The sequence below is a fragment of the Ambystoma mexicanum genome, chromosome 5p (assembly GCF_040938575.1).
Source record: "Ambystoma mexicanum isolate Mex_15411 chromosome 5p, UKY_AmexF1_1, whole genome shotgun sequence".
Taxonomy (NCBI): Eukaryota; Metazoa; Chordata; class Amphibia; order Caudata; family Ambystomatidae; genus Ambystoma; species Ambystoma mexicanum.
In genome coordinates this window covers 1,096,036,744-1,096,063,155 of record NC_090930.1, presented here as the reverse complement: position 1 = coordinate 1,096,063,155, position 26,412 = coordinate 1,096,036,744, and the positions used below count along the sequence as shown (strand labels likewise).

The 26,412-nt window shown below is 46.9% G+C and overlaps 1 protein-coding gene across 1 annotated transcript in view; it reads left to right on the top strand.

Moving 5' to 3' along the window:
- Nucleotides 1-26,412, top strand: part of CDKAL1 (CDK5 regulatory subunit associated protein 1 like 1) — a 3,349,023-nt gene that overhangs the window by 985,774 nt on the left and 2,336,837 nt on the right. The window contains exon 6 of the mRNA XM_069613575.1: nt 8,837-8,885. Coding sequence (XP_069469676.1) covers nt 8,837-8,885 — 49 coding nt within the window. The remainder of the gene's footprint in view (nt 1-8,836; nt 8,886-26,412) is intronic.

Sequence of the window (26,412 nt, the reverse complement as noted above, 5' to 3'; positions counted from 1 at the left end):
CACGCCAAACAAAAGCAGCAGACACTCTATTCAATTGGACTATAATCACTGTGTAGTGATCTGATCCCTATGTTGCGAATGGTCACAGCCCATTTTACAATCCTGTGCCAGTTTGCTAAATGGCTGTGCTAAACTTACTGTAAGGATCAAAAAAGTGCATCTGTGCAATGCCTTGCTAGCTCTAGTGCTAGTAAAGTGTGAGATCACTGTGCAAATGTGTTAATATTTACATTATTAAAATTCAAACTATACTTCTGTATAGTGTAAAGTGCTAAGTTTCCAGTGCTGTCATGGTGTGCCAAGTCATATATCATTACATTTCTAAATACAAACTCTAAAAACATAAAAGTCAATAAATTAATATAACTTTTCTTTGAGAGCACATTTGTCCAGTGATCCATGAGTCCACATATTGCATTTTTTATGATATGGCATTTGTAACGCGCCTATACACAAGTGTTTCAAGGCGCGAAAAGATAACAGTCGCATTCTATTATCTGTACTGTGTTCAATCTCCTAATGATTGTATAGTTAGCTCTTCGCTAGCATTGTGACCCTTGGGTTTGAATGTCACTATTAGCCTAGATTGTATTTTACGTAATTTTCTTTCCGTTTCCTCTTCTTTTGTGCACTGGTATGTGTGCCAATGCAAAGAACTGAATGAGTGGAGCATCACTTTTATGTTTGTCTGCGAAGTGTACAGCTAAAGGATCATTCACATCCATATTGAGAATCGCCCTGCAGTGTTGTAGAATACGTATATTCAATTGACAAATCGTCGACCCAATATACATCTGTTCACATGGACCTATCATTGCATATACTACAAATTTAGTGAGGCAAGTGATCTTCTGCGTGATGTTCCAAGACCTGTTTTGGTTAGAACCATACTTTATCTTTGGTGTCTGCATATTTGCACATTTTGCAATTGTTACATTTGTCAAAACCATTATTGGCAGATCCTTCTTAACCAATTGTCTTGAACTGCTCTTGTACTAGGCATACTAGGTGATATTAGATCATTCAGTTACTTAGCTTTAGAGAAAGTGATTAATGGATTATCTCCTATCAATGTGTAAGTCTGCACCAGCTTGTAGAATCGATCAATGTTTATGAAAAATCTTTCTTATAGCTTCTGCTTGTAGGCTATAATTTGTCATAAATCTTATGGTGTCCTCTGCCTTGTTATTCTTAACGTTTAACAAGTCCTGTCTCGGTGCACTTTTTTGCTATAAGCATTGGTAATACTCTGTCTCGTGTAGCTTCTCTCTAGAAAGTGTGCTCCCATATTGCAGGCTTCTGTCTGAAAGTCCTCATTACGTGAGCAATTCCTCTTAGCTCTTTTTTCACCATAAGGAATGCTCTTTCAATTTCATAGGATGATGACTTTTGCCGTGAAGGGTGGAATTAGAAGCTACAATTGTCCTATGTAGTTTGCAGTCTACTTTTTCTCGCCAATAAATGGCTCTAAGTCAAGAAAGACTAATCGGACAGGACTACTCTCCACTGTGAAATTTAGATTCATGTCATTGGTGTTAATAATGTTTACGTATTCTGAAAAAAGACTCTTGGGAACCTTTCCACGCAAGAAACCAATCTATAAATCTGTGCCAACAAATGATTTGACTCAAATGCATATCACTGGCTTCGGACCAGGCCATTTATTTGTTCCCACCACCCCATGTACAAGTTTGCATATGTCGGGGCTATGCAGGATCCCATGGCCGTCCCACATTTGTGTCTGTATAAACAATCCTCAAACACAAAAGGTATGTTCCAAACAAAATTTTAAGAGTTAAAATGACATCATTCTATTGTTTATAACGAACTGATCTCGAATCAAGAAAATAGTGGCATGCTTGCTTGTACCCATTGGTATGTAGAATCGATGTGTATAGTGAAGTCACATCTAGGGCGACCAGCAAATATCTTTGCTCCCCTTCCATGTTTTGTATTGTGGTGAGAAGATCTGTAGTCTCTCTTATATATGAATTGAGGTCTTTAACAAATGGTTGCAAGAAAACATCTAGCTATTTAGACACATTTTTCAATAATGAACCTCTAGATGAAACAATCGGTCTGCCCGGGGGCATCTCAATATTTGTGTGAATTTTAGGTATGAAATACCTTATAGGAGTTTTTGGGAAATCTTTTTTCATAAATGGAATTTCATCCCCATCAAGCAAATTCTTATATTTGAACTCATGTTATCTAGCTCAGTTTTAATCTCATCTGTGTACTCAATCTCCCTCAATTCATAACAATTTACCACGTTGAATTATTTTGTCAGCCTCAATCATGTATTTGGCCCAAACTGCAACTCCTCCACCTTTGTCCGCCATCTGATGACAATAGTGTCGTCATTTTTTAGAGAGTCAATAGCAAGCCTTTGTTAATGTGAGAGATTTGATTTATTAAAGGTGGGTGCATCAGCCAGATCCCTCAAATCTCATATCACACATTCTTCAAATAACTCTATATTGTTAGACAGTATTGCTGGATTGAAGGTTGACCTATTTTTAAGCCCACTCTCCACTGTAAAATCCGTAGATATCTCATATCGTTCTTCGATCTGCTGATTATCAAGTATAAGTCCAGCCATCACGGCTTCAGAATGTTGTAGAGAGTCAAGACTGGTTACTGCATCCAAATCTTTCACACTTAATATATTCGGTTCTGTGGGGAAGACGTAGGTTGGGGGCAGTCTCCACTTACCTTGGTCGCAAAGAACTTCTTAAATTTGATTTTCCTGAGAAATTTGAACAAATCTATTCTAGTTTCTGTAAAGTAAAAATCCTGTGTGGGAGAAAAGGATAAACCCAACTCTAGGACTTCTTGTTCACTATCTGTGATCAGTCTGTATGAAATATTGAAAACTCTTGCTTTCAGTTCTTGTTTGGAGTTCCTTTTCCTCTACTCTTTTGTCCTCTCCCAGAACGTGTAATCTCACTCTGTATGTTTCCATCCCCCACATTTCCTCTCCCTCTGGGTTTTCTTGTTGGACCTCCTCTTCCTCCTCCTGGGGGTCTGCCACTTGGTTTCCTCTCGTTCCTGCTTTCGAGATGGAGGAGTTTGAATTCCTCTAAAAACCAAAATCATCCTGATCGGTCTGAAATCAGGATCTGAGGATTCAACTTCTGATGAGGTAGACTCTACTGCCCAGTAACAGTTGTTACGGTAGTTTTTTTGTTCTTTAATAGTTGTTCCTTGATTGGCTCATATTTGTGGGAAAACATATATGATTTTATTTAGAAGTTATACTGCACATATCCCAAGCCACATCTAGGTGCAGATTTTACTAACAGAACATAGAGCACAATGACTGCATACTCGACTGCAATTTACTCAAATATGTTTTAAGCTGTTTCCTGAACATAGTCAGGGTTTCTATTTGTCGTAGATGAGACGGAAAGCAATTCCAGGCCGCAGGGCCAGCCACTGAGAACCTTCTATCTCCCCAGCAAACCGCTCTAGAAGGGGTAACTACCAAAAGATCTTGATTCATGGATCGTAAGGATTTTATGGGATTATAGGGCTTAATCTTTGAGGTTAGGTATGGTGTTGTTTGGCCATGAATGCATAAGACATAGCAGCTTAAACAAAATCCGCTGATGGACTGGTAGCCAATGGAGTTTCCTCCAAAACTGGCCTTTTCCATGATAATGAGAAGATCGGTCGGACTGCTGAATTTTGGGCTTCTGCCAGGCGTTGCAACTGGTATTTGGGACAACCTACCAGAAGCCCATTACAGTAGTTCAACCTTGCATTAACAAGGGTCCCTACCACCATTGGTCGATCGCCTTCCGCAAGGAGAGGGAGAACGGGTTTCAACATTTTCAATTGAAAGTACACTGATTTGATCATCTGATTAACATGCAGATTGTAACCCAAATTTGATTGCCAAATACATCCAAAATTTCTTACAGCGTCCGTTTACTTGGAAGAAGTTCCAAACAGTGACGGACATGGAATTATGGAAAAAAGTGTTTCCAATTAATTTTTTTAACCAAAAACAATCATTTCTGTCTTAGTGGTTTCAGGTGGAGCTTATTGTCAAGCATCCAAGTTCAGATTTTCTCTGCACATTTCAGAATACACCCAGCTGCTTCCACCGGTTGCCTTAAACTAGCATATATCTGGATATCATCGGCATACGAATGAAACTGACCAAACTGGGTAAAATGTTTTTTCACAGAGGGCAGATATAAAGATTAAACAGTACAGGTGACATGGATGAACCCTGTGGCACTCCACTAGAAATTGTCAACATTTTGGACAAAAAAGGGCCCAGTTTCACCTGTTGTGTTTGATTGGTCAGAAATGACTCAAACTAGCTCAACGCTTTGTCAGATACCTGTGCCAGGGAGCTTAGTCTAGTGGTGAGGATGTTGGTCTACCATATCGAAATCTGCAGACAAGTCAAGCATGACAAGTATGCTGATGTCACTATTGTCAGCATTTTCGAGTATGTCATCCCAGACTTTAAGCAATGCAGGCACCCTCCCGTGGCCCGGCCTAAAGCCGGACTGGTGTACATCTAGGATATGATTGCGTTCTAGATTATCCTGAAGCTGCATATACAACTTTTTCAATTACTTTAGTTGCCCATAATAGCCCTGGAATCGGGCGGTAGTTTGCTAAAACCTTGTGGTCGAGGGCAGGTTTTTTCAACAATGGTGTAAGGTAGGCCTTCTTTAATTCCTCTGGGACATAACCCTCGTCAGGGGAGGCATTTACAAAGCTCTGGGTAGGTTCACTGAATGCCTCTACGTTATGTTTAGCTAGGTATGCTGGGGTAGGGTCTTTGACGTTAGTCGGTTTAAGAGCACAAAGAAGTTTGTCAATAGTTTCTTTCCCCACCAAAGTGAAGTTGCCGAGTTCAAAGAGAGGGGCCTTTCCTCCGGTCATGTAATCAAATTCAGTTGAGAGTAGGACGGGGGCTAGGTGAGCATGAATATTCGCTCTAATCTGACTGTTTTATTAAAAAAGAAACTATTAAATTAATTAGCCATCTTCTGACTGGGACGCAGACATGTATTTATGCAATCAGGGTTCGCTAGATTTCTGATGGCACTAAAAAGTTTTTTAGGTCGGTTTGCTGACAGATTAATTTGCATCTAGATTGTTTCGCTTTAGCCTGCATAATCTCATATTTGTACTGTTTTAGAGCTATTTTGGCCATTATACGTTCTCAACAGTTTTAGTCGGACACCATTTTTTCTGCACCTTCCGATATTTGCTTCGACGTTGTTTCAATTTCACACAAAACCAATGGTTCCCTTCCTTGTTGATATATCCTTCCTTGTTGATGATCCTTTTTACATTTTTGGAATTTTTATTTTTAAATACGTATTTCTCCTTCAAAGTGCTCAAGTTTCTCCATTCGTTCTACTTTCCTTTTGCACTCATCCGATTCTTTAGAATTAAATAATTCCTCTTCCAATTTTTCTATTTCCATGATGAGTTTCTCTCAATCTTTTTTGGCATATTTAATCAATGTTTGTATCATCCCAAAGGTACAACTATTAGTGTGATTTGTCCATTCTGCTATGAGCTCCCTATCCATGTCCTCATATGTTGGGATGGCCAAAATTCTCAAGCCTCTCAGGATCCTTTTTTATTCCAAATACATTGCGAGGGTCATTGCTGCCCACCATTTGCTAATCTTTTTTCTTGATTCGTTGTAGTTTGATATATATAGTTTTTTTTGCCCATTTCAGACCTCACCTTTGCATGTCCAAGTACCTTATTATTCTGGACTCCTAGAATAACTGTTCTCTCTAGTATATTATTCTGCCCTCATTGGCCATGGCTCCACATGAGCATCATATAGATGCCACTACTTAGGCCGAACTACAAAATTCCCATTACTGTTGGCTCATACTGAAGCTACGCTTCACTGTGCTTTGCTGTGCAGTCCATCACAAACTTCCTCTGCAATACTGTCAACTTCACTTTCACTGGGGCTGAGATTAGACTTGTTTACAGAGAAGGGGCTGAATCGAGCATCTGGCCCCAACACCTCGCACACACTGCCATGTTACCCTTGCATTTTCAGTGTCAATAGTAAGTCTGAATTGATGAAAGCAGTCACGTTTATTCGTACATAGTTCACATTAAATATACACTTAATGTTGCAGAAGTAGCTACTAAAAATTCGAAATTGGAAGGATCATGATTTTGGTTAATATCGGCAACTCTCAATGCTTTTTTTATATCCGCTTTCAGAAAAGGTTATACTTTAGAGTCTTAGAGAAGTGTTTGAGTTGGTGCAATTCCTAACCCTCCCGCTTTCAAGCAGTGCTTCCTCCCTCCCTCACAGGAAAGAAGTGTAGCATTTGCTCAGTTTTTCCATCACCAAAGTTAAGGACATCCCTTTGCTTTCCCTACAGACTTTACCTGCTAGAAATGGGGAAAACTGTAGCTTCAGCATGATAGTTGCCACTGCTCGGCGTGGTCTAAACGTTTCTTGCAACTTACGTGCCAGTGAGTCGGAGGCAAATATCTCCCTTCTGTGATCTTCCTGCATGAGCAGTTATAATTTTCAAGATATTTAATTAAAATGCAGTTTAATTGAGAGTTAAGTCTGCAACCCTCGATAGAATATGTAGGATCTTATTCACAAAATAGTGTTTGCTTCTAGGAAGAGTCCTTGCATTAATGTTGCACCGGTTATTGTGCAAGCTTGCTGACATGCAATTCTTTTACATTAGTACCTTTGGAAACCATAATACCTAGAAAGAAAACTCTAAAATGAACATGTCACAGATTAGAAAATAATCAACCTAAGGAAATCTATTTTTGGGACTCTAATAAGGGAAGCCAAGGTAAAAATATATCATTTTCTGCTGTGTTTGCAAAAATGAAACAAAAAATTACTATGCATCATAGCTGCCTAAATTAAGTTTGCGGTCTGCAAAGAAGAGTTCCCGCTACTCCTGCACTCAGCTAGTCTGCAAGGAAAATATGTGCAGGATTTTTGTCATCTGAGTTGAGTGTTTTAACTTGATGTATCAAATAAGATCATTTTTTTTATTGTACTGCTCTCATGATAATGCAAAGCTATATTGCACTTAAGTGTAATGGTTGGCAGTGCATTTTATCTCTGATGCCAAAGCATGCCGGTTACTAACCGTTCACTTGCTGATATAGGAATTCTCAATGGATTTTGAACCAGTCTCAAAGCATACAGCAAGAGAGATGTATTCCTGTGATGTCTGCTCACGGTCTTACATTGCAGCCTGTCTGTGGTTAGATTTCTGGCGTGAGGAATGGATACGATGCCAGGGTGATTCCGGTAGTTTAGTCCAGGAATCCTGAACAGCAGCAGGCGCTTAAGGGAATCTTTTAACCCTGAGGCTACCCTATCGAGGAGCATAAAATGATGGCCATGACACAAATTGCCCATCATGTAGTCCTGGGCCAGACAGGCTGCCTGATCTACTGGGCCTGCCTTCCATTGGGGAGAGTAACCCTATTCAAAAGCATAAACTACTACAGCTGTTGAACCAGAGGGGAAGCAGAAACACAGAGACTTTGGGTGCATTCAGGGGGAAGAGTGGAGAGGGCAGTCTACTGACCCTACAGAGACATCACAAAGCTCCTTTCCAGCAAGGGAAGGGTGTAAGCAGCAATGCTTCAACTGGTGGTAAAGCCGTATGAAGCAAGTGCCAGCTTGCTCCAGCTAACCTGAACCAAGGCAACTTGAAGAATCTTTGTGAACAAAAGTATGTTACCATTGAATCTGACAGCCTTGTGAGGTCTGAAAGTCTGTGCCCCAGAGGAGCCTAAAAAAGAGTGACCAGGCAAAAATATTTTTTCCAACACTTGAAATGACAAAGCAAGAATTCCTAACTGCTGGAGCGGACTAATCTGTTCCCAAACCTCAGATTTACTTTCAGCTAAAGAAAATATTTGATTACCAGCCTAGACCCCTGAATTAAGACTCATCCACATCTAGATGAAAGAGAATTTCCTCTGCTTCTATGACACTGGGCCAGGATGCCGATTGTAAGAATCACAAACAAGGGTTGTACTGCTATTTCCAAGGCAAGTGAACTGGGTTTCCCTCTCCAGCTCTGCAGAAAGTTCTGGTTCGACACAGGCCTTTCCTTTTCGCGTTCAGATCCATGCTATCGTGAAGAGACACCAGCCATCAGTTAATGCTTAGATGGGCCTCCTCTCAACGCCAAACAATTGATTGAATTTATTATGGCCCGAATTTCTTTCCGGCATGGAGTATTGCAATTTGCTATATGCAGGAATTCTGAAGAAAGAAATCCTAATATTCCAGATGATTACAGATTTCACCCATTGCAGTCCAGCCATTGCCTAGCATACATGGCTTCAAAAGAGTACTGGAAACACACTTGTTTGTAGATGCCTTTACAAATCAATCCACTGTGTTTGGAACCACTTCTCCTCCAAGTGCCACTGTGAAATGACACCAGGTTCATTAAAGTTCGCTCATCCATCGGCATCAATCTCCACCCAATGAATAACCAACAGGAGTTTTGAAAGATTAAACACGACTCCTTTTCTGTGAAGTGGCATTCAGCGACATGCTGGCTTACTACAAAAAAATAAATGTTTGGGGGCCCTGGCCGGAGACTAGGAATTTAGACGCTTCTTGGTTATTGTTAGGTAATTTTGGTTCCTTCCTTTAGCATGAAAGAATAGCTGCCTATATAATGACTTTGAAATGATTCTGAACAAGTAAATATTAATTGACTGTTTCATTTTGCCTCGATTAAGCCAATACAAGATTGGATGACTGAAGCCCTAATAAACTGGAAATGTGAGGTGAGACCTTTGAATTTGTTTCATTCTCTTTCAGGTCCAGCAAATAGATCGTGTGGTTGAAGTTGTGGAAGAAACTATTAAAGGTGAGCAAATAAAAAAAGTATGTACAGAGGTGCTTTTAATTCCAGCACTTTTCAGTTCACTGGACTTGCCTGTGTTCTGCCACTTCATTATACACAAATGGTTCCCAATTTATTACTGCCCTCGCTGGTATTAGGTTGATTTGCTTTTATTAATACTCAAAATGTAAAACAGTTGCTCTTGTGTTAGATAGCAGGAACTATGCCCCATGCCTTTCACTTACTTTTTAATTTTCGTTAGTAGGTGATGCTCCAGCAAGGGGGATTTTGTTTTTTTTCAAATATCAAGGAGTCCAACACGGACTGGTCAAGTGTTGCATATCGTTCTGACTGCAGCTAGAACAACAATGCATGCATAGATCTAGCTTTCATTCACTGAAATAACCACACCGGAATAGTTCACCCCGTCAGGTAGTTTGGTTGGGTATTTACCTCCCCAATGATTACTCGGGGCGGCTCTAATCCCTCTGGCTGTTCCCACCTACGACCTACCTCTTCTTGCCCATCCCACATCCTCCTGGTATCTCTTTGAGCTAGCTGTATCAATTAGAAACGCCTATTTGCTATTTTTTTTTATACTGCACTAACTCAAGGGGGTGGAGCTTCAAAGTGCCTGGGGAAAACAAAACATGACATCAAGTACAACAAGGCATTGTGGCTATGCAAATTAGCCTACATACAAGCGTTTTGCTCCAGCAAAGTTTAGTAATGAAAGAAATGTTAGATGGGAGTCTGCACTCAGTTTGTATGATGGGTATTATGGTGACCGACTTTAATGATGATGGGATACTGCCTGATGTTAGTGAAGTATTACAAAATGTGCTGTGTGTTTCCACCAGGTTAGCTGTGTTTCCTTAGTCAGGGTGGCTAGGCATAGACTGTTCAGCGGAGCCATTTAGATTCTTAATGATATGAATCATTTCTTCACATGTATTGTAAATTATATAAACCTAGCCGGATGGCGCTAGTTTATGGTGGCTGCTCCATCTGATAGTTTCTTGTGATCAATGTTGTTTGGTTTGGTAGTTTTAGCCAGAAAGATCCTCGCAAGAGAAGTGGCCAGTTCCTCTGAGTTTTGGGTTGGTTACTGGTTGTGGGTAGGTTAGGTAACTGTCCATTTTGAAAACGTCTTCAGTTTTACATTGTGCGGAAGAGATATGGTTGTGATAGTATTGTTTTTTCTTTCTTGCCATGGCTCTAAGATAATCAGTGCTACGAATGTTGAATTACTGTTTGTCCAAAGGTGACTTTGGTTTCCTCCTTGTGGGTACTAGATTGTGGCCTGTCTTTTTAAAGGAGCCCAGTTTGTCATCAAACCATTTGTTGATTTTTATGGTTTTTATTCTTTCCTGTTTCTTTGGTGCAAGAATGTCCAGTGTCTTACTGAATTCTATGTTCAGGTTTTCTAGCAAGAGAGAGGGGTTGTTTCAGTAATTGTCGTCCTTCGGACTTTGTGTTTGTTTGTGCTTTACTTGGCCTGCCAGTGTTATGACTAACCAGTCTTCTGATAGTTAATGGAGATGTAAATGCACTACTGTTATAATACAAATTTCTTCATACAATTTGGCTTGGGCCATTCAATGGATAAGCAATGTGTGTGTCCTTGCATTTGTTCCTTGCACTGAGGTTTTGTTAAAAAACAAACATTGCCAAAGCCAACAGTATTGGCTTGTATAAATATTACGTAGACACGTGCTAGGCATTGCTGTAATATGCCATGTAATCACACCAATGTACATGTATTGCCATGTTATGGCCTGGCAGTACCATTGTGACAGAGCATGGCAAATGCCTATTTCATGCCTACACAAAACAAAAGGGTTTTTGCTTTGCCAATGCTTGCTTGTTGTGATCGTGGCCATAAATACCAGTGGCAAAATAGCTGCACTTTTGAAAAGGCTAACATGCAGAGGATGGGATAATTTGTTGTAAAGAGGCAGTGGTCTCAGGATGCCGCTGCGGTTGGCCGTCTCTTCTGGCTTTCAATGGAATGTTCGTATGACTGGTAACAGTCATTCTCCGTTCAGATACCTGATCTTAAATCATCTATTCTTTATTTTATTATGGTTGATGATGAATATTTGGTACAGTATAGATTTGCTATTGACCAGTAGAGGGGGATCTTCAAACTGATAGCCTTTTTGATTGCCACTATTAGTTGACTATTTCTTTTTTTAACGTATTTTATTGAAGGCACAAAACAATGCGTGTACATCATAGTACATAACTAATAAAGCAGAACATCTTGTATTATAGTGAAATTAGGGAGCTTATATTGTATCAAGACTTGATGCACTGGATTAAGACTGTGTATAAATCGGAACTAGAAACATTTTCAAATAAATAATGGAGGGGAAATATATATGTTCTCCAGCATGGGGTCTGGCATGGATTCACATGCTCATGAATATTCCCCGTCGTCAGGCTGGGAATCCTCGGTAAAGAAAAAACCAGTATCAGTTTCGTTTCTGATCTGTCTTTCGTAGTAATAACCAATCACTGGTCTCTGCGTCATACTGACCACAGCCAATGACTGCCCTCTACCTAAGCACCGCCTCTGGCAGCCATCTTCAGATTTTTACCGCACGTTCATGTGTTGGGATCCTCGTGCTATTGCTCTCGAGCGTTGGTGCTATTTTTTCACGTTTTTTTCTCAAAACTTCGTTTTTTCCGGTCAAAAGAGCCTCAAGCTCCACCGACTCTCCATCCGATCAACGGGGACCCGTGTCAGATTCGTCTGCGCCCCTCAAGGGTGAAGATTTCGTCGAGCTACGTTTTGGAGGACTCCAGAAGCTTCTCAGGCCCGGACATGGCCCAGGAGAAGGGAAGCTCGACGCCCGGAAAGCTGTTCAGGGTCTGCCCTGGATGCCAGCTGCAGAACGTCTTTAAGGAGGTCGAACACTCCTTTTGTCTCTACTGCTTACATGAGGACAAGACGCACGTGGAGAAGGACTGTGCGTTTTGCGGCAATATGTCGGAGTGGACCATGAAGGACTGCCACCAACGCCTCGCCAACTGGCTGGAAGGGAAGAGCCCGTCAGGCGAGAAGAAGAGGAAGAAATCCGAGCGGTCTTCTAAGACCTTTGAGGACGCCCCGGCGACGGGAATCCAACACTAGGCCAAGCACCGCGAGTCCGCTGGCACCGGGAGCGCCGAACGGTCGGGCTCTACGGGTGCCAGGCAGGGCGCACCCTCCCCGGCACCTTCAGCCACGAGCCAACGCTCTGGGTCGGGTAAGAGGAAGGGCGAGCACCCGGCGAAGCTCCTGGAGAGGCCCCGGTCGAGCTCGAAGGCCCCATCGGAGGGGGAGCGAGGCAGTGTCCCCCCCCTCAAGGATAAGGCGGTGAGCGCACCTAAGGTGGTGAAGGCCTTAATCCATCCGGCCAAGCCCTCTATCGATACTGTCGCGGCGGCCCTGGCTCAGCCTGTGGAGGCTACACCAGTGGTGGCGACCTCGGGGCTCAGAGTCTCCCTGCCACCTCGGAGGGAGTCCTCTTTTGTGCCCATCGATAGGACCCCCGTGAAATCCCCGGCAGGGAAGAAAAAGGGGGGGCAGGGCGTCGTCGTAGATTCGGCTTCAGAGGAAGAGCTGATCGAGGTCTTAAGCCACGGCCTTGGCGTGGATGAAGACCGGCCCGTCGGGATGGAGCCCGACGCAGGTGACGACGACCGCGTCGAGGGTGCCGACGGGGCCCCTGATCGCCCATCGGATTCCCCTCTGCCAGCGCCGCAAGACAACTCGGCGGCCATTTTGTTGGCTATACAGTCCTTATGCTCAGAGATAAGGACGAGACTACCGTTGCCGACGGAGGAGCCTCTCCCGTCGGGGGATCCTGAACCGGGACCTTCGGGTGTTCCCCCCTCCCAAGAAAAGAAGGATTCACCCTCCACCTCCTTTTCAGCTGTCGCGACCCGTCCAGCCCTCCTCCCCGTCCACCCGAGGGGATGATACGGGGACTGACACGGCAGCGACGGGTACGGACGACGAGGTATACGACGAGGATCTCCCGTCGTCACCTCCCACCAGGGCCTCTCCGCCCGACGAGATTGGATCGTTCCACTCCATGATCGCCAGGGCATCCGAGCTTTTCCAACTCTGCCCTGAGGAGAAGAAAAAGGAAGGATTCCTTTATCAACGGCGCGAGGCCAAGAGGAAGACGGTCCTCGCGGTGCCTCTACTGGACGACATTTGGGATGAGCTAGAAGAGACCGGTACGAAAAGAAGTACCGGGTCCCGGACGCGGCCCCCCTGTGCCTCCGGGCGCAGCCTACCCCGGACTCCGTCGTCTCCGCGGCGGCCAGGAAGAAAGCGGGGGGGGGTGCGGCCTCCACATCGACTTCCCCACCGGACGGCGAGGGAAAGAAATTGGACGCTATGGGACGCAGGGTCATCTCGTCTGCAGCGACGACGATTAAAGCGGCCAACGCCTTGGCTATCGTGGCCCGCTACGACAGGGAGCTATGGTACAAACTGGCTCCCCTGCTGGACTTCCTACCGGACGACAAGAGGGCAGATGCCCTGGAGATCCTACAGGAAGGTGAGGTGGCGTCGGACCACGCCATCACTATTGCGACGGACATCGCCGACACTGGGTTTCGCCAGTTGGGCAACGGCGTGTGCCTCAGGCGGCGTGGATGGCTCAAGGCTACGGACTTCCGTCAAGACGTACAGATCAGAGTCCTGGACATGCTGTTCGATGGGAACAACCTGTTTGGGAAAACAGTGGACGATTCCCTTCAGGCCATTAAAGCGGACACTGAGACGGCCCGGGCCCTTGGGGTTCTACAGCAACGACAGACGCCCTTTCGGAGCAGCGGAGTCAAGGGCGCCTCCAAAGGTTCCGGCGGCGGTTTCTCTACCTACCGTCAAGCGGCCCGCTCGTCGTCTCAAGAGGCCTACAGAGGACGAGGCAAGTCTGGAGGACCCCGCCGTCGTCGCCAAGGAGGTCAAGGCGGCAAAGCCTCTTCGAAACAGGATTGAACCGGCCGTGGGGTCGGGCCCCCACCGAAGCACCCTGGTGGGAGGCCGGCTGGCGAGCTTAGTCAGCGTGTGGGAGTCCATCTCCACCGACCGTTGGGTGCTGGACGCCTTGGCCCGGGGCCATGCGCTCGAGTTTCAAAGAAGGTGCCCGCGCGTCCCCCCCGTGGCCAGGAGAGAGCTTCATGTCCCTCAGCTTCTCCTGGAGGTAAAGGCGTTGCTCAGGAAGGGCGCCATCGAACTCGTCCCAAAGAGGCTTCGGGGCTCCGGAGTTTACTCGAGATACTTCCTCGTGAAGAAGAAGACGGGAGGATGGCGCCCCATCATAGACCTGCGACGTCTGAACAAGTTCATCAAGGCGCAGAAGTTCCGGATGGTCACCCTCCAGCACGTCCTGGGTCAGCTGGAGGAAGGAGACTTCCTGTCGTCGTTGGATTTGGAGGATGCCTACTTCCATATTCCCATCCTAAAGGGGCACCGAAAATTCCTCAGGTTTGTGGTCCAAGGGCGTCACTACCAGTTCAAAGCCCTCCCCTTCGGACTACGGTCGGCACCCAGGGTATTTACCAAGTGCCTTGCACCGGTGGCGGCGCATCTGCGCCGCGAGGGGATCCACGTCTACCCCTACCTGGACGACTGGCTCATCCGAGCCAAGACGAGGGAGCTCGCCGTGGAGCACACGGCAAGGACCGTCCAACTTCTCACGGACCTGGGATTCTCCGTGAACTTTGCCAAGTCCCACCTGGTACCCGCGCAAAACGCACTGTTTCTGGGAGCGAAGCTCGACACAGTGTCCCTTCTGGCCTCCCCGTCGGAGGAAAGGACCAGGTCCATCCTGGGCAAGGTACAGCGGATGTTGGTTTCCGATGCGGCCAAGGTGAGGTCCATCAAGTCCCTCCTCGGAATGATGTCCTCTTGCATCTACCTCATTCCCATGTGCAGGCTCCGGATGCGCCCGTTGCAGGAGTTCCTGGACGCGCGCTGGATCCAAACGACGCGCGGCTTCGAGGAGAGGATCACACTCGACGAGAGTTTCCGCTGAGCGGTCCGGTGGTGGGGCACCCGCGCGCATCTGACGGCGGGCATGGACTTCCAGACCCCAGACCACCAGGAGACAGTGACCACGGATGCCTCCCTGGAAGGGTGGGGAGCGCACACCGAAAATCTGCACGCGAGAGGCCTCTGGCTCCCGACGGAGAAGTCCCTCCATATCAACGTCCTGGAGCTCCGTGCAGTGTACTGGGCCCTCAGGTCCTTCCTTCCGTCCCTCAAGGGCAAGGTGGTGAGGATCTTCACCGACAACACCACCACCATGTTTTACATCAGGAAACAGGGCGGAACCAGGTCCCCAGCACTGTCCAAGGAGGCGCAGGACCTGTGGCATTGGGCAGTCGCCCAAAGGATGTTTCTGGTGCCGTTTCATCTGGCAGGGATAAAAAACACCATCGCCGACTCACTCAGCAGGGAGCTGCGCTCGTGCCACGAGTGGGAACTACGGCAGGATCTAGTGGATCGCCTCTTCCGACGGTGGGGCACACCCCAGATCGACCTGTTCGCGACGGCGACGAACTCCAAGTGCCGGAGGTTCGCCAGCAGGTTTCCCCAGGCGAGGAGCATGGGCGATGCTTTCTCGTTCCCCTGGGAGGGCCTGTTCCTCTACGCGTTCCCTCCTTTGCCACTGCTAATCCGGCTCGTCAACCAGCTCAAGAGGTCACGGTGCAGGATGATCCTCGTCGCACCTGCGTGGCCGAGGCAGATATGGTTCCCGGACCTTCTGGACTTGTCAGCGTCCCCGCCAATCAAGCTGCCCGTGGACGCGGATCTACTCTCCAGGGAAGGAGGCGCCATCCTCCACCACGACCCGAATTCGCTGAACTTGCAGGCCTGGCTCCTGCAGCGCTAGAGTTTGGAGGATACGACATACCGGCCGACTGCAGAGAGGTTCTTGCAAAGGCCAGGGCGTCCTCGACTCTTAAATGCTACGGACACAAATGGAAGAGGTTCTCTGTCTGGTGCCACGCACAGAAGATTAACCCTCTACGGATTACGGCTCCCCAGGTACTGCCGTACCTGCCGACGCTGGCCAAAGCTGGACTGGCACACGCGTCCATCAAGATTCATCTTGCTGCGATCTCCCGATACACCAGAACCACGGGCCGGACGTCCCTGTGGTCTCATCGTCTGGTGAAAGAGTTCATGAAGGGACTGTTCAGATCGTTCCCGCCGGTGAAGGCTCCGGCCCCGGCGTGGGAGCTCAACGTGGTGCTGACCAAGCTCATGGGACCTCCGTTCGAGCCTCTGCACTCGGCCCCGTTGAAGTTTCTGTCGTGGAAAACAGCGTTTCTTGTGGCCATCACCTCCGCACGACGGGTGGGAGAGATCCAGGCCCTTTCCTGCAAGGCCCCGTACTTGACTTTTCACGACACGAGGGTAGTGCTCAGGACGCACCCCTCCTTCATGCCCAAGGTACCCTCGGACTTCCATCCCAACGAACCCTTGGCGTTGCCTGTGTTCTTCCGTCGCCTTCGTCGCCGGCTGAGAGGACTTTGCACTCGCTGGATGTGGCTAGAGCGCTGAAGTTCTACGTGGACCGCACAAAGTGTTTTCGGAAGACGTCACAACTCTTTGTGAACTTTGGACCTGTCAATCAGGGGAAGGCTCTCTCGAAGGCTTCCATTTCCAGATGGCTCTCCGGCTGTATCATGTACTGTCATCGGTTGGCAAACCGACCACTGCCTGGCCGTCCGAGAGCCCATTCCACCAGAGCGATCGCAGCTACCACGGCGTTCCTTTCTGGTGTGCCCCTGCTGGACATTTGCAGGGCTGCTACGTGGAGGTCGACGCACACCTTCACGAAATTCTACTGCGTCGATCGGGATTCCAGGGAGGAGTCCAGGGTCGGCCCAGCAGTGCTGCGCAACCTGTTCGCCTGAGGTGAGCCTGGTGAGGAGGTAAGATGCTTAATGTTGAGTTTGATGTAATGCTTAATGTTGAGCCTTTGCCACCTCCCGTGGTTGTGCATGTGTGTACTGCTATGTATTCTTTATTCATGAGCATGTGAATCCATGCCAGACCCCATGCTGGAGAAGGAACAAGTTACTTACCTGTAACTGTTGTTCTCCAGCATGGGTCTGGCATGGATTCACATGCGAACCCTCCCGCCTACCCCTCTGCGGCTCTTCACTTGGTCATACTGCCACTTCACGTGCTTCCAAATCTGAAGATGGCTGCCAGAGGCGGTGCTTAGGTAGAGGGCAGTCATTGGCTGTGGTCAGTATGACGCAGAGACCAGTGATTGGTTATTACTACGAAAGACAGATCAGAAACGAAACTGATACTGGTTTTTTCTTTACCGAGGATTCCCAGCCTGACGACGGGGAATATTCATGAGCATGTGAATCCATGCCAGACCCATGCTGGAGAACAACAGTTACAGGTAAGTAACTTGTTCCTTCCTCCAACCATGTCCCATCATTTCCCCTGCATGTGTACTCCCTCTCCTCCCGCCGAGGTGGTCCTCCATCATATCGCCGCTGCCAGGGTCAGGATCAGGTAGTGGCTGCCGACCCCTGGCCACATAGGAGGAAGCACCTCAGGGAAAGTAGCGAGGACATAGCTAGATTCATCCCAGATCGATTCAGGCTAGTTCAGTCACGCCCACTCAACTCACCTCTTCTCTTCTTCTGTTACCACCACCCCCTCTTGCTTACTCCTCCCACCAGTCCTCCGTCCCTCAGATGTTTCACTCCTCCTATTCCATACCTCCACCCTTTTATATTACATCTCCCCCCACACCCCTTCTCTTCCTCTCCACTGCTACTCTCCTCTTGCCACTACTGCTCAAACACCCTCCTTTAACTGAGGCACATTCACTCCTTACACTATCTTCTATACTCACTCTTGTCACAGACTCACACTCAAACTGCAGTACTACTATCGCTCCATAGTCAACACCTCACCTGCTTCACAATTCTCCACAAGCCGCTGCTCCTTCATTCCTCTACTGGTCTCTTGGTCGTCTTCCACCTCACACTTGTTGCTACCGGTCCCTTGCTTAAGTATCCCTTGCCTTGTGAGGATTGTATACTTTCCACTAGCCAATCTGGCCCCTTCACTCCCTCCAGGGTGCACGGAAAAAAGCTGAAAAGGGGCAAAGCACCATCTACTGTTTCTGCATGGGATCGCCTCTCAAACCAAGTGGAGTTAGAAGTTCAATGTCCAACCTCGTGATTTGGGCTGATCCCGTGGGCTCTCTCTGGCACTAGGGGTATTCATTTTCCCCTGTATTTCTCTGGTGGTCTAGTGGAGCTTGTATTGATGGTTCAAGATAGCTGATAGACTGTAATGCGTGTAACACAGACCGGTCTGCTGTTCCAGTGCACAGAAGCAGCTATCTCTCTCAAAGATGTGACCTATGTCGCTCTGGTCTCTGTAGTGCTGTGCTGGTTCTCTTTGACACACCTTTCGGAGCGTGGGACGTGCTGATCTCGCTTGTGGGTTTCTCAGTATCAAACTGTGACTTTCTGAAAATGGAGACAAATACTGACCAGTATCGGGATCACGAGGCATCTTTGGAGATAAGGGTCTGCAAACACATATGATTGTACGGTTGGGGAGACAGGAATTGGCTCGTTACTGTTATTTCCCTTAAAGCGAAGGCTGGTTCTGGATTCACACTGTACCTCCCACTGCCTGTGGTGCGGGGATCTTATCCCATTCTGACAAGGTCCAGTCCTTGGTCTGGTACAATTATAAAAATAAATCTGTTAGATTTAAAATATTTTATTTGCCTACAAAAATATTTTCACTAGGAGATTTACGTTTCTACTCCCCCCAAAAATCATTTTACCCCCAAAATGGGGAGTAAATATTCCTACTTTAGTGCAATAGCCTATATATTGACATTAAAAAGTATGCCCAAAGCTTTAGAAAGTATGCTCAAAGCTCCTGGAAAAGTTGGCAATCTCTCAGTTTAACCTTCATTCCAATTCTGTTGGCAGTCTCTATGAATACCAGTCTGGCTTCAGAGCTGCCAGAAGCACGGAAACTGCTCTCCTGAACATCCGTGAAGATCTGCTCTCCAACCTTGACTCTAACATTCCCTCTGTCCTCATCGATCTCTCTTCTGCCTTCGACACGGTCAACATACCATCCTGCTCAACTGTCTCCGTGATAACCTGGGTATCACTGATCAGGCTCTGGCCTGGCTGACTTCTTTTCTCTCTGATCAACCCTCTGAGGTCCAACTTGGGTCCTTCCTATCATCTATCTTCCTCTCTACCAGTGGTGTTCCCCAGGGGTCTAACCTCTCGCCCTGGCTTTTCAACCAATACCTGGCAACTCTTGCCCACTGGATTGCCATTTTCTGCTCAAGTTTCCAGTGCTACACTGACGACACTCCACTCGTTTTCATGCTGCCCTCAGCCACCTCCTCTCTTTCCTCTCTGATTGCCTAACTGCCTTTCAAGATTGGTGTGTCGCCAATAATCTTTGTCTGAATGGCAGCAAGATGGAGATACTCCTCATCGGCACACCTTCACCATACTTTCCCCTCACTCTCTGGCCAGCCTCCCTTCTCCCTCTTCCTACCCCGACCTGCGAGGCTAAGAACCTTGGGGTCAGGTTTGACTCCACACCTTCCTTCTACGCACACATCGCTGATGTCTCTAAAAAGTCAAACTTCCTACTGCACTTCCTCAGAGGTACTCTGCCTTTCCTCTCCTTCCTCAGAAGCTCATGGTCTCCCAAGCTCTGGTTCTCTCTAGGTTGGACTATTGTAACAGCCTCTTTCTATTTCTAAATATACCTGCCTCTACTCTCCGCCCTCTGCAACTAAGCCAGAACAGGACTGCAAGACTTGTCCTTGGCCTCAAGCCCTGGGATCCTGTATCTCCAGCTCTGAAATCTCTCCATTGGCTCCCAGTGGATGCAAGGATTAAATTCAAAACCCTCTGCACTGTCCAAGGCTCTCTGGGGCCTGGGTCAAAATTACCTTCAACTATCCCCCCGCAAATACCTCCCCTCTCGAGATCGTCTCTCCTCTACCTCTAACTCCGTCAGGGTCAGTCGTTTTTCAAAGAAACAAGCTGGGAGTAGATCTCTGTGTTCGGCTGGGGCCTCCCCCCTGGACCAGCCTGCCTGCCACTCTAAAACTTAAGGAGAACCATCTCTGGTTCTGTAAGCACCTTAAGACCCTCCTCTTTGCTTCTGCCTTTGCTCCCCCTCTCCCCTGCTGATCTGTTCTCTCTTGGCACTAGGCCACCTGGCCACCCTCTGTCCTCTGGGCCCAGGTACCTGCTCACTCTGCCACCCTCCTGCACTTCCTCCAGGCAACCCCTTGCACTGGGGTCTGTATCTGTACCCATACAGTCTCCCCCAGCCTCCTTTTCTTTCAGCACGTATCAGACCTACCCTGTCTGCTGCCTTAAACCCAGCACGTACCAATTGCTAGCTGCACTACCACTGTTTGTTGCCTTTATTATTTAATTTATTTATTATCTGTTTCTCCTTTGCTCCGCACTTTCCACTTCTAGGCCTGTTCGATATATACGTTTTTATGAGAACTGTAGACAGATCCGCATTAGGTGCATCTTGCAAGGACTTCTAGTTTTGAAAAATACTGTCTTTTGGACACCCTGTCATCTGTGACCTTTCTTTGAGTCCCTTTCTCTTGATATTAGTAACTCTCAATACAGGTTGAAGGTACTAGCAGTCTTTCGGATCGAACCTGAAGAAGTTTGGCCCCAATGGGAATTCATAGATCTGCTCTGGCTGTTGAACAGCATTGCAATTCAAATGCCCGATTACCCGCCTTGAGGCACAGCACTAGATGTGAAGTGGCTTTTGAAACGTCAGCGCCATGAATATCACTGCCATTGTTTCTCTTCGACTCTCATTTATTTTGGCTTGTGTCCTTGTCCTTTTTTCAGCATAGATGAAGAATGACTGTTATCGGAGGATTTATTAGCCTACATCTTTTTGCATGCGTTATTTTTTTTACTTTCTCATGCGTAGGTGAGAGGAGGGGTTGTTATTTTTCTGCCTCTTGATTGGATTTCTTTGTTCTGTAGAAGGTTACGCAAGCGGAACATCGTGCAGTGACCTGAGTTTATTTAAAAACCAAATTTGTCAGGAAATGGTCATTGTTTTGTCATTCCAAAACTCCAGAATAAATTATTGTATATAGACGTTGTCTTTGCCCGTAACCCTGGGTCTATTTAAAGTCCAATGTAACCTACATGCATTTCTAAGATTTCTCGTTTTTTGTGAGAGAGAATTTATACTAGGTTTTTCAAATGGCCACCTGCTTAATTGAGAAAATAGGCATTGCATATGCAAGCGTGAGGTGCATCTAAGGATGCACCAACATCCTGCACACTGCTATATCCAAGACTAAAGCCTTGATGGCCTTTCCCGCAACCTAGCACAACTTTGTATAGTTCCATTTATCACTTGATCGAAACCCCTTTAAGGAAAAAGGTATTTGAAAATCCTCTGTTAACTAAAACACATGTCTCTGTTCTGCAAACTCTCAGCTGCAATCAGCTATACATGGACCATTGATGCGTGATTCTTAGGCACAGCTCAATAGATGGATTGATTTGGTGGGTTACGCTCATTTGCACTTCCTCACCCATATTATGCAATGCTCTGCTTGCATGTGTAAGGCATTGTTAGTCCATACTGTGTCAACTCTCCACAGACCCAGCAAAACGAAGTGCTTTACAAGTGCCATGTAATATAACATGCTTCCTTGTGCTTTGGGAGGTGCTTCGTTTGGCGGTCTGTCTTGAAGCAGATTGTTTTTTGTGTTTTTTATGCAGTATGGAATTCCAGGTGGATCTACTGCCCAAATCCCCATTCCTTCTGCTGCTGGAAAAGTGCCTAGTATGGGAGTTAGTTCTGAACTGAATTGGCCTAGTGTTATTGCAGGTTTTAACGTAACATGACCTCTCTTTTGAAAGGGTTTGTGTTTTGAAGCAACTTCATTTGTATTTTGACAGGTTTTAAAACTACCAAGCTATGTTTTTACTCTTGCCTGAGTCATTCTCAGCAGGGAAACTGTGTCTTCGGGATCGCCCACTTATTCTTGGTCACCGATAGCCTTAACACACAAACTCCTGTAGACCGTTCGAGGGATTTTATTACAATTCTTGGCAGGGGTTCAAAGGGTTGCCCCTCGCAGTCTCTTCTAGAAATATCAAGATCCTCCATAATTCAGATGTGGCTATTCCCCAGGTTAGTAACTAGTCTTTGGCTACCCCTGTTATCTAAGCTCTTTCTCGCTGTTAGTGAGGGCCCAAAGGCGTCTACTTTTTTTCTAGCATTCCTTTGGGACTTCCGAATTGTGACCTAGACTATCTGACAGTTAGTTCTAAGGGGTGTGCCTTCCACACACTGCAACCCCAATCTATTACTTTCCTCTTATACTCTGGTGTTTCTCTTTCTTTTAGCAAATCTAGTGCCCTCCAGCCGCTCCCATCAATTCCACCCACCTCTCACAAATTCCTCCTTTGCTCGTTATCTCCATCTATAAGCGATCTTCTCCCTCCGATGTTACTCCCTCCTATTCCTTCTCCAGCTACTCTCTCCACTACTATTCTCCACTCTACCTCTCCCTTCTCCAAGCCACCTCTCCCCACTCCACCCCACTACTACTCCAAACCACCCTTTAATCCGTCAATTCCCATTCACTCTCATCCACCGTTCACTCAACATCTGGAGCGCCTGGAGACCATGAAAATGGCAGCCGTGTGCAGTATAAATCACAATAACAACTCTCACCCTCGAACATGCACACTCTCAACATGGTATCGCTTGCTCTCACCATCCCATACCTCACCTTCTCTGTAAAGTGGAGCCTCCCGCTCCTATCCACCATTCTGCCTCTTTCTGGTCTCTTGGCCTGCCATCTCTGACGTCACCCAAACAACCCACACATTCCTTCTTCCTGTCTTCATCTTTATCCTTCCCTTCTTTCTCCCATTGGTCTGCTTTCACAGGCCAAATCTTGCCCTGCATTTCTTGCATTGCAGGTGTCACAGATATGCAAATGCATACGAGGGCCAAGTCCTTCCCCTTTTTGCTTTGTGGGGTCCCAGTGTCGGGGTAATGGTGGCCTGTGTTGGAAAATTATTCTTTTGTGTCGGGGCACTGCATCGAAATGGAGTCCAATGTAAGGTCTTGAACATTTCTTAACTTCCAGTTGGAGAGGAGCTCCACTGCCTCTTTGAAGCAGTCTGAGTCAGGGCATTCGGCTGCAGCTACTTGCCCGTGGTGCCTGCTAATTACAGTGGGCAGTGCACTGCATTCCATGGGGCAGCATCCTGTCTTTGCTGCACCATGTAACGATTTTCTCTTTAACATGCTTGCTCAGATTTTGTGACCGAAGAAGTTTAGCAAGCGGCTTTGGAAGGCTGTCATGTTGCAAGTGGTCCGACCAGACCATGGCTGGGTGTTGTGGCCTGCAATAAAAAGAAATAAAAAACTGTCTGGCAGTGGTTTGAAGAGGTTTAGGGTGGTGATCACAGTGGTACCGCTCAGATACATACAGCCATGTGGGGGAAACAGAAACTGGGGTCCTCAACTGCCACCTTCCCCCTCTGGGCTAGTAGTGTCTTTGGCATCCATGCTGATAGGCCTCACACCCCAGGCTGATAGGGGTTGCCATCCCATCTTGAGAAGGTCAGCATACTGACCTTGTCAACCCTTAGTATAGAATTTTGGGGCAGAGGTGTCCTCCAGTATGGACCTTTGGGCCCACGGGTGCTTGGAATGTTGGTATAGAGTCTCAGACTGTGAGGTCGCCTTGCTCTGGCATAAAGCATTATAGAAGCAACAGAGATGCCTTAAACGAACATATGTGGTAGCAGTCATGTAACACACACAGACCCCTGTACAGGAACCCTGAGCTGTACGCAGAATACACAGTGTATATCACAATATATTATCTTAACATTGCAAAATTCTGTCCTATTGCACCCACCTTTCAGGATGTAGCAATGCAAGTATGTGTCTCTTAGGGATGGCCAACACATCAGTCTACCATTCCCCTGTGTGCCCACCTATTCACCTTGCACAAAGTGCACTCTGTGCTCGGTCACCTCTGCGTGCAATTCCAGATGGATCATTCTCGCGTCTGCCAGGTTTGGGTCACTCTTAATGGACAAAGGTCTCCACCCTTCAAGGGTATGCTTGAGCACATTTCAATCAAGCCCATCACTCAACCACTTACTAACCTCAGTACTGGAAACTGTCTGCATGGGTGAATATATGTTTGCAGGAGCAGTTAAGCATTTGGACCTTTTTGACTTTTTTTACACTTGTCGTACAGACATCAAACTATTGCTCACATTCTCTTTCCATTTCGTACTTAAAATGTTTCCTGTTCTTTTCTCCTCCTGTCCCTTTGCCTCTCCTCTACTTCCCTTTTCTATTCTCTCACAGACCAAGGTCTGGATACATAAGACAACAGCACAATACATCTCTGCAGATACACGTCAGTGCTGTTAAGCCACTACGCTAATCACTGCCCATATTTTGACATTGCTTGGAGCCATTTAGATCCTGGTTAAGACATGCTACTTGTCTTTTTGTACATGACACTTTTCTTTCTTCAATGCGTTTCACTTCTGGCTGTTGTGAGAAACCTAGGGGTATTCCCCCATTAAAACCCAATAACTCTCTATTCAGGTGGGAAGAGGGTTGGACGAGCAAGCGGGTGAGGATCAACTGGATAGTGGAGTCCGGGGTCGTTCTCGGGGGGCGGGTGGGATACCCTAGGTGAGACGTGGTATCCGAATCGGACAGTGGAGAAGGAGAAAGTCCCAGATGTTTTCATGAGGTACATGAATACCAGTCAGCCCAGTCCTGATCTCACCCTCTCAACTTACAATCTCGCCATCCATGACCCAAAGGTGAGGAGGGAAATAGTTCAGTGCCCCAGAGGTAGAAAGATGAAAACCCAAAAAGGACCAAAACGATCCCTTGATACTAATAGCCGCCCACCTCTTATCCATCTAGATTATGGGGAGTATTATCAGGACCCACACTTCTACAACAAAACAGTAGGGATAGGAAGAAGTATGCCAGAAAAGAAAACCCTTACATTCTCTAACCACAAGGCCAGAAGAACCCTTATCCCACATCCAATACTCAAACACCTCATGACTCCCCCCCACCCCCCCTTTCTTATCGCACCCCAACCTACTCTCCTTCAGCCTTTATGGGGTATCTCCAGTCTCACCCCAGCTCCCCCTCCAAAATGCTGAGACGAGGAAGAGGTGACTGAGATCAGCAAGGATTACCCATAGGAATAACAATGGGAAAATGTGGGAAACCTACCATAGAAACAACTCGAGTTGTCACACTAATAGTCAGGCAGAGTCAGGCGTTTGATAGTAACCATTCACACCTGACTCCACTTGACTGGCCTTTTCACTATAAAAGGTGGGACCTGACACCAATGCAGGAGCGAGTAAGGGAGCAAGCAGGAGAGCATGCTGAGAGGCGAACCGAGACGCTAGAGCTAGAGCAGGACTGGAGGCCAGAGACCGGGAAGCCGAGACGCTGAGAGACTGCAGCACGAGAGAGCAGAAGCGCAGCGAAGGAGTCATGTGTCCATGGAGTCAAGAAGGGTCCCTATATGGGAGCCGAGAGGCGTGCTGGTCCCCTACAGAAACTGTGTGCATGGATGCTCATTCCCCTGGGCCGGTGAGACTGTCCAGGAGTGTCCGACGGGGCAGGCGGTGAGACCCCGACCTCGGAACAAAGTGCCCCGTGGAGTCGAAGCGCAGAAGTCAGCCTGGTGTGCCTGAAAGCATTACAGAGCCAGGTTGTGAAGAGGGCGATTCATAATAACACTGGAATCGCGTAAGAAAGAGGGCAGCATTTGTGGGCATTTTCAATTGAAGCCAATGGGAAGATGTGAATAGTGTAAAGAAGTTGATACAAGTAACAGTGTAAAGTGTGAGTGAAATTGGGGAGATGCGCATGTGTGCAAGTACAAAGAAAGTAGAATTGGACAATGAAGTAATGCGAATGGAAAGGGGGCAAGAAGCCAGTGGAAAAGGTGCAAGAGGCACGAAAGGATAATTCAAAGAGGGTGCGAGTGACCCAGAAAGACAGAAATAAGCACAGGGTGCGTGACAGAGTGAAAGAAGCGTGCAAGAGGCACAACAAAGAAAGGCACGAAGGACAGTGCAAGTGTGCATGACAAAAGGCAAAGGAACACATGAAAGCAAAGAGAGGGTCAGAGTGTTTGCGCCGAGTAAAAGCAAAGAGCCTGGCATTTTTGAAAGTCTTTGATTCTACCCCGTGAGAGGATGTCATGCCAGAAAGAATATATATCGAAAAGGCACATCCTGAACCACTGAATTGGTGTTTGAAACTAGAGGGGCCTACCTTTCAGGAAGGGTGCCCTGAGAGACCAAGAATGAACTGTGATATACTGCTTTGTGTTTTAAAAGCTGAAGAGGCCAAAGCTTGGTGAAGGGTACCCTGAGAGGCCCATTAAGGAAAGTGAAGGGAACAAGTTGAAGTTTGGGGAAAGGA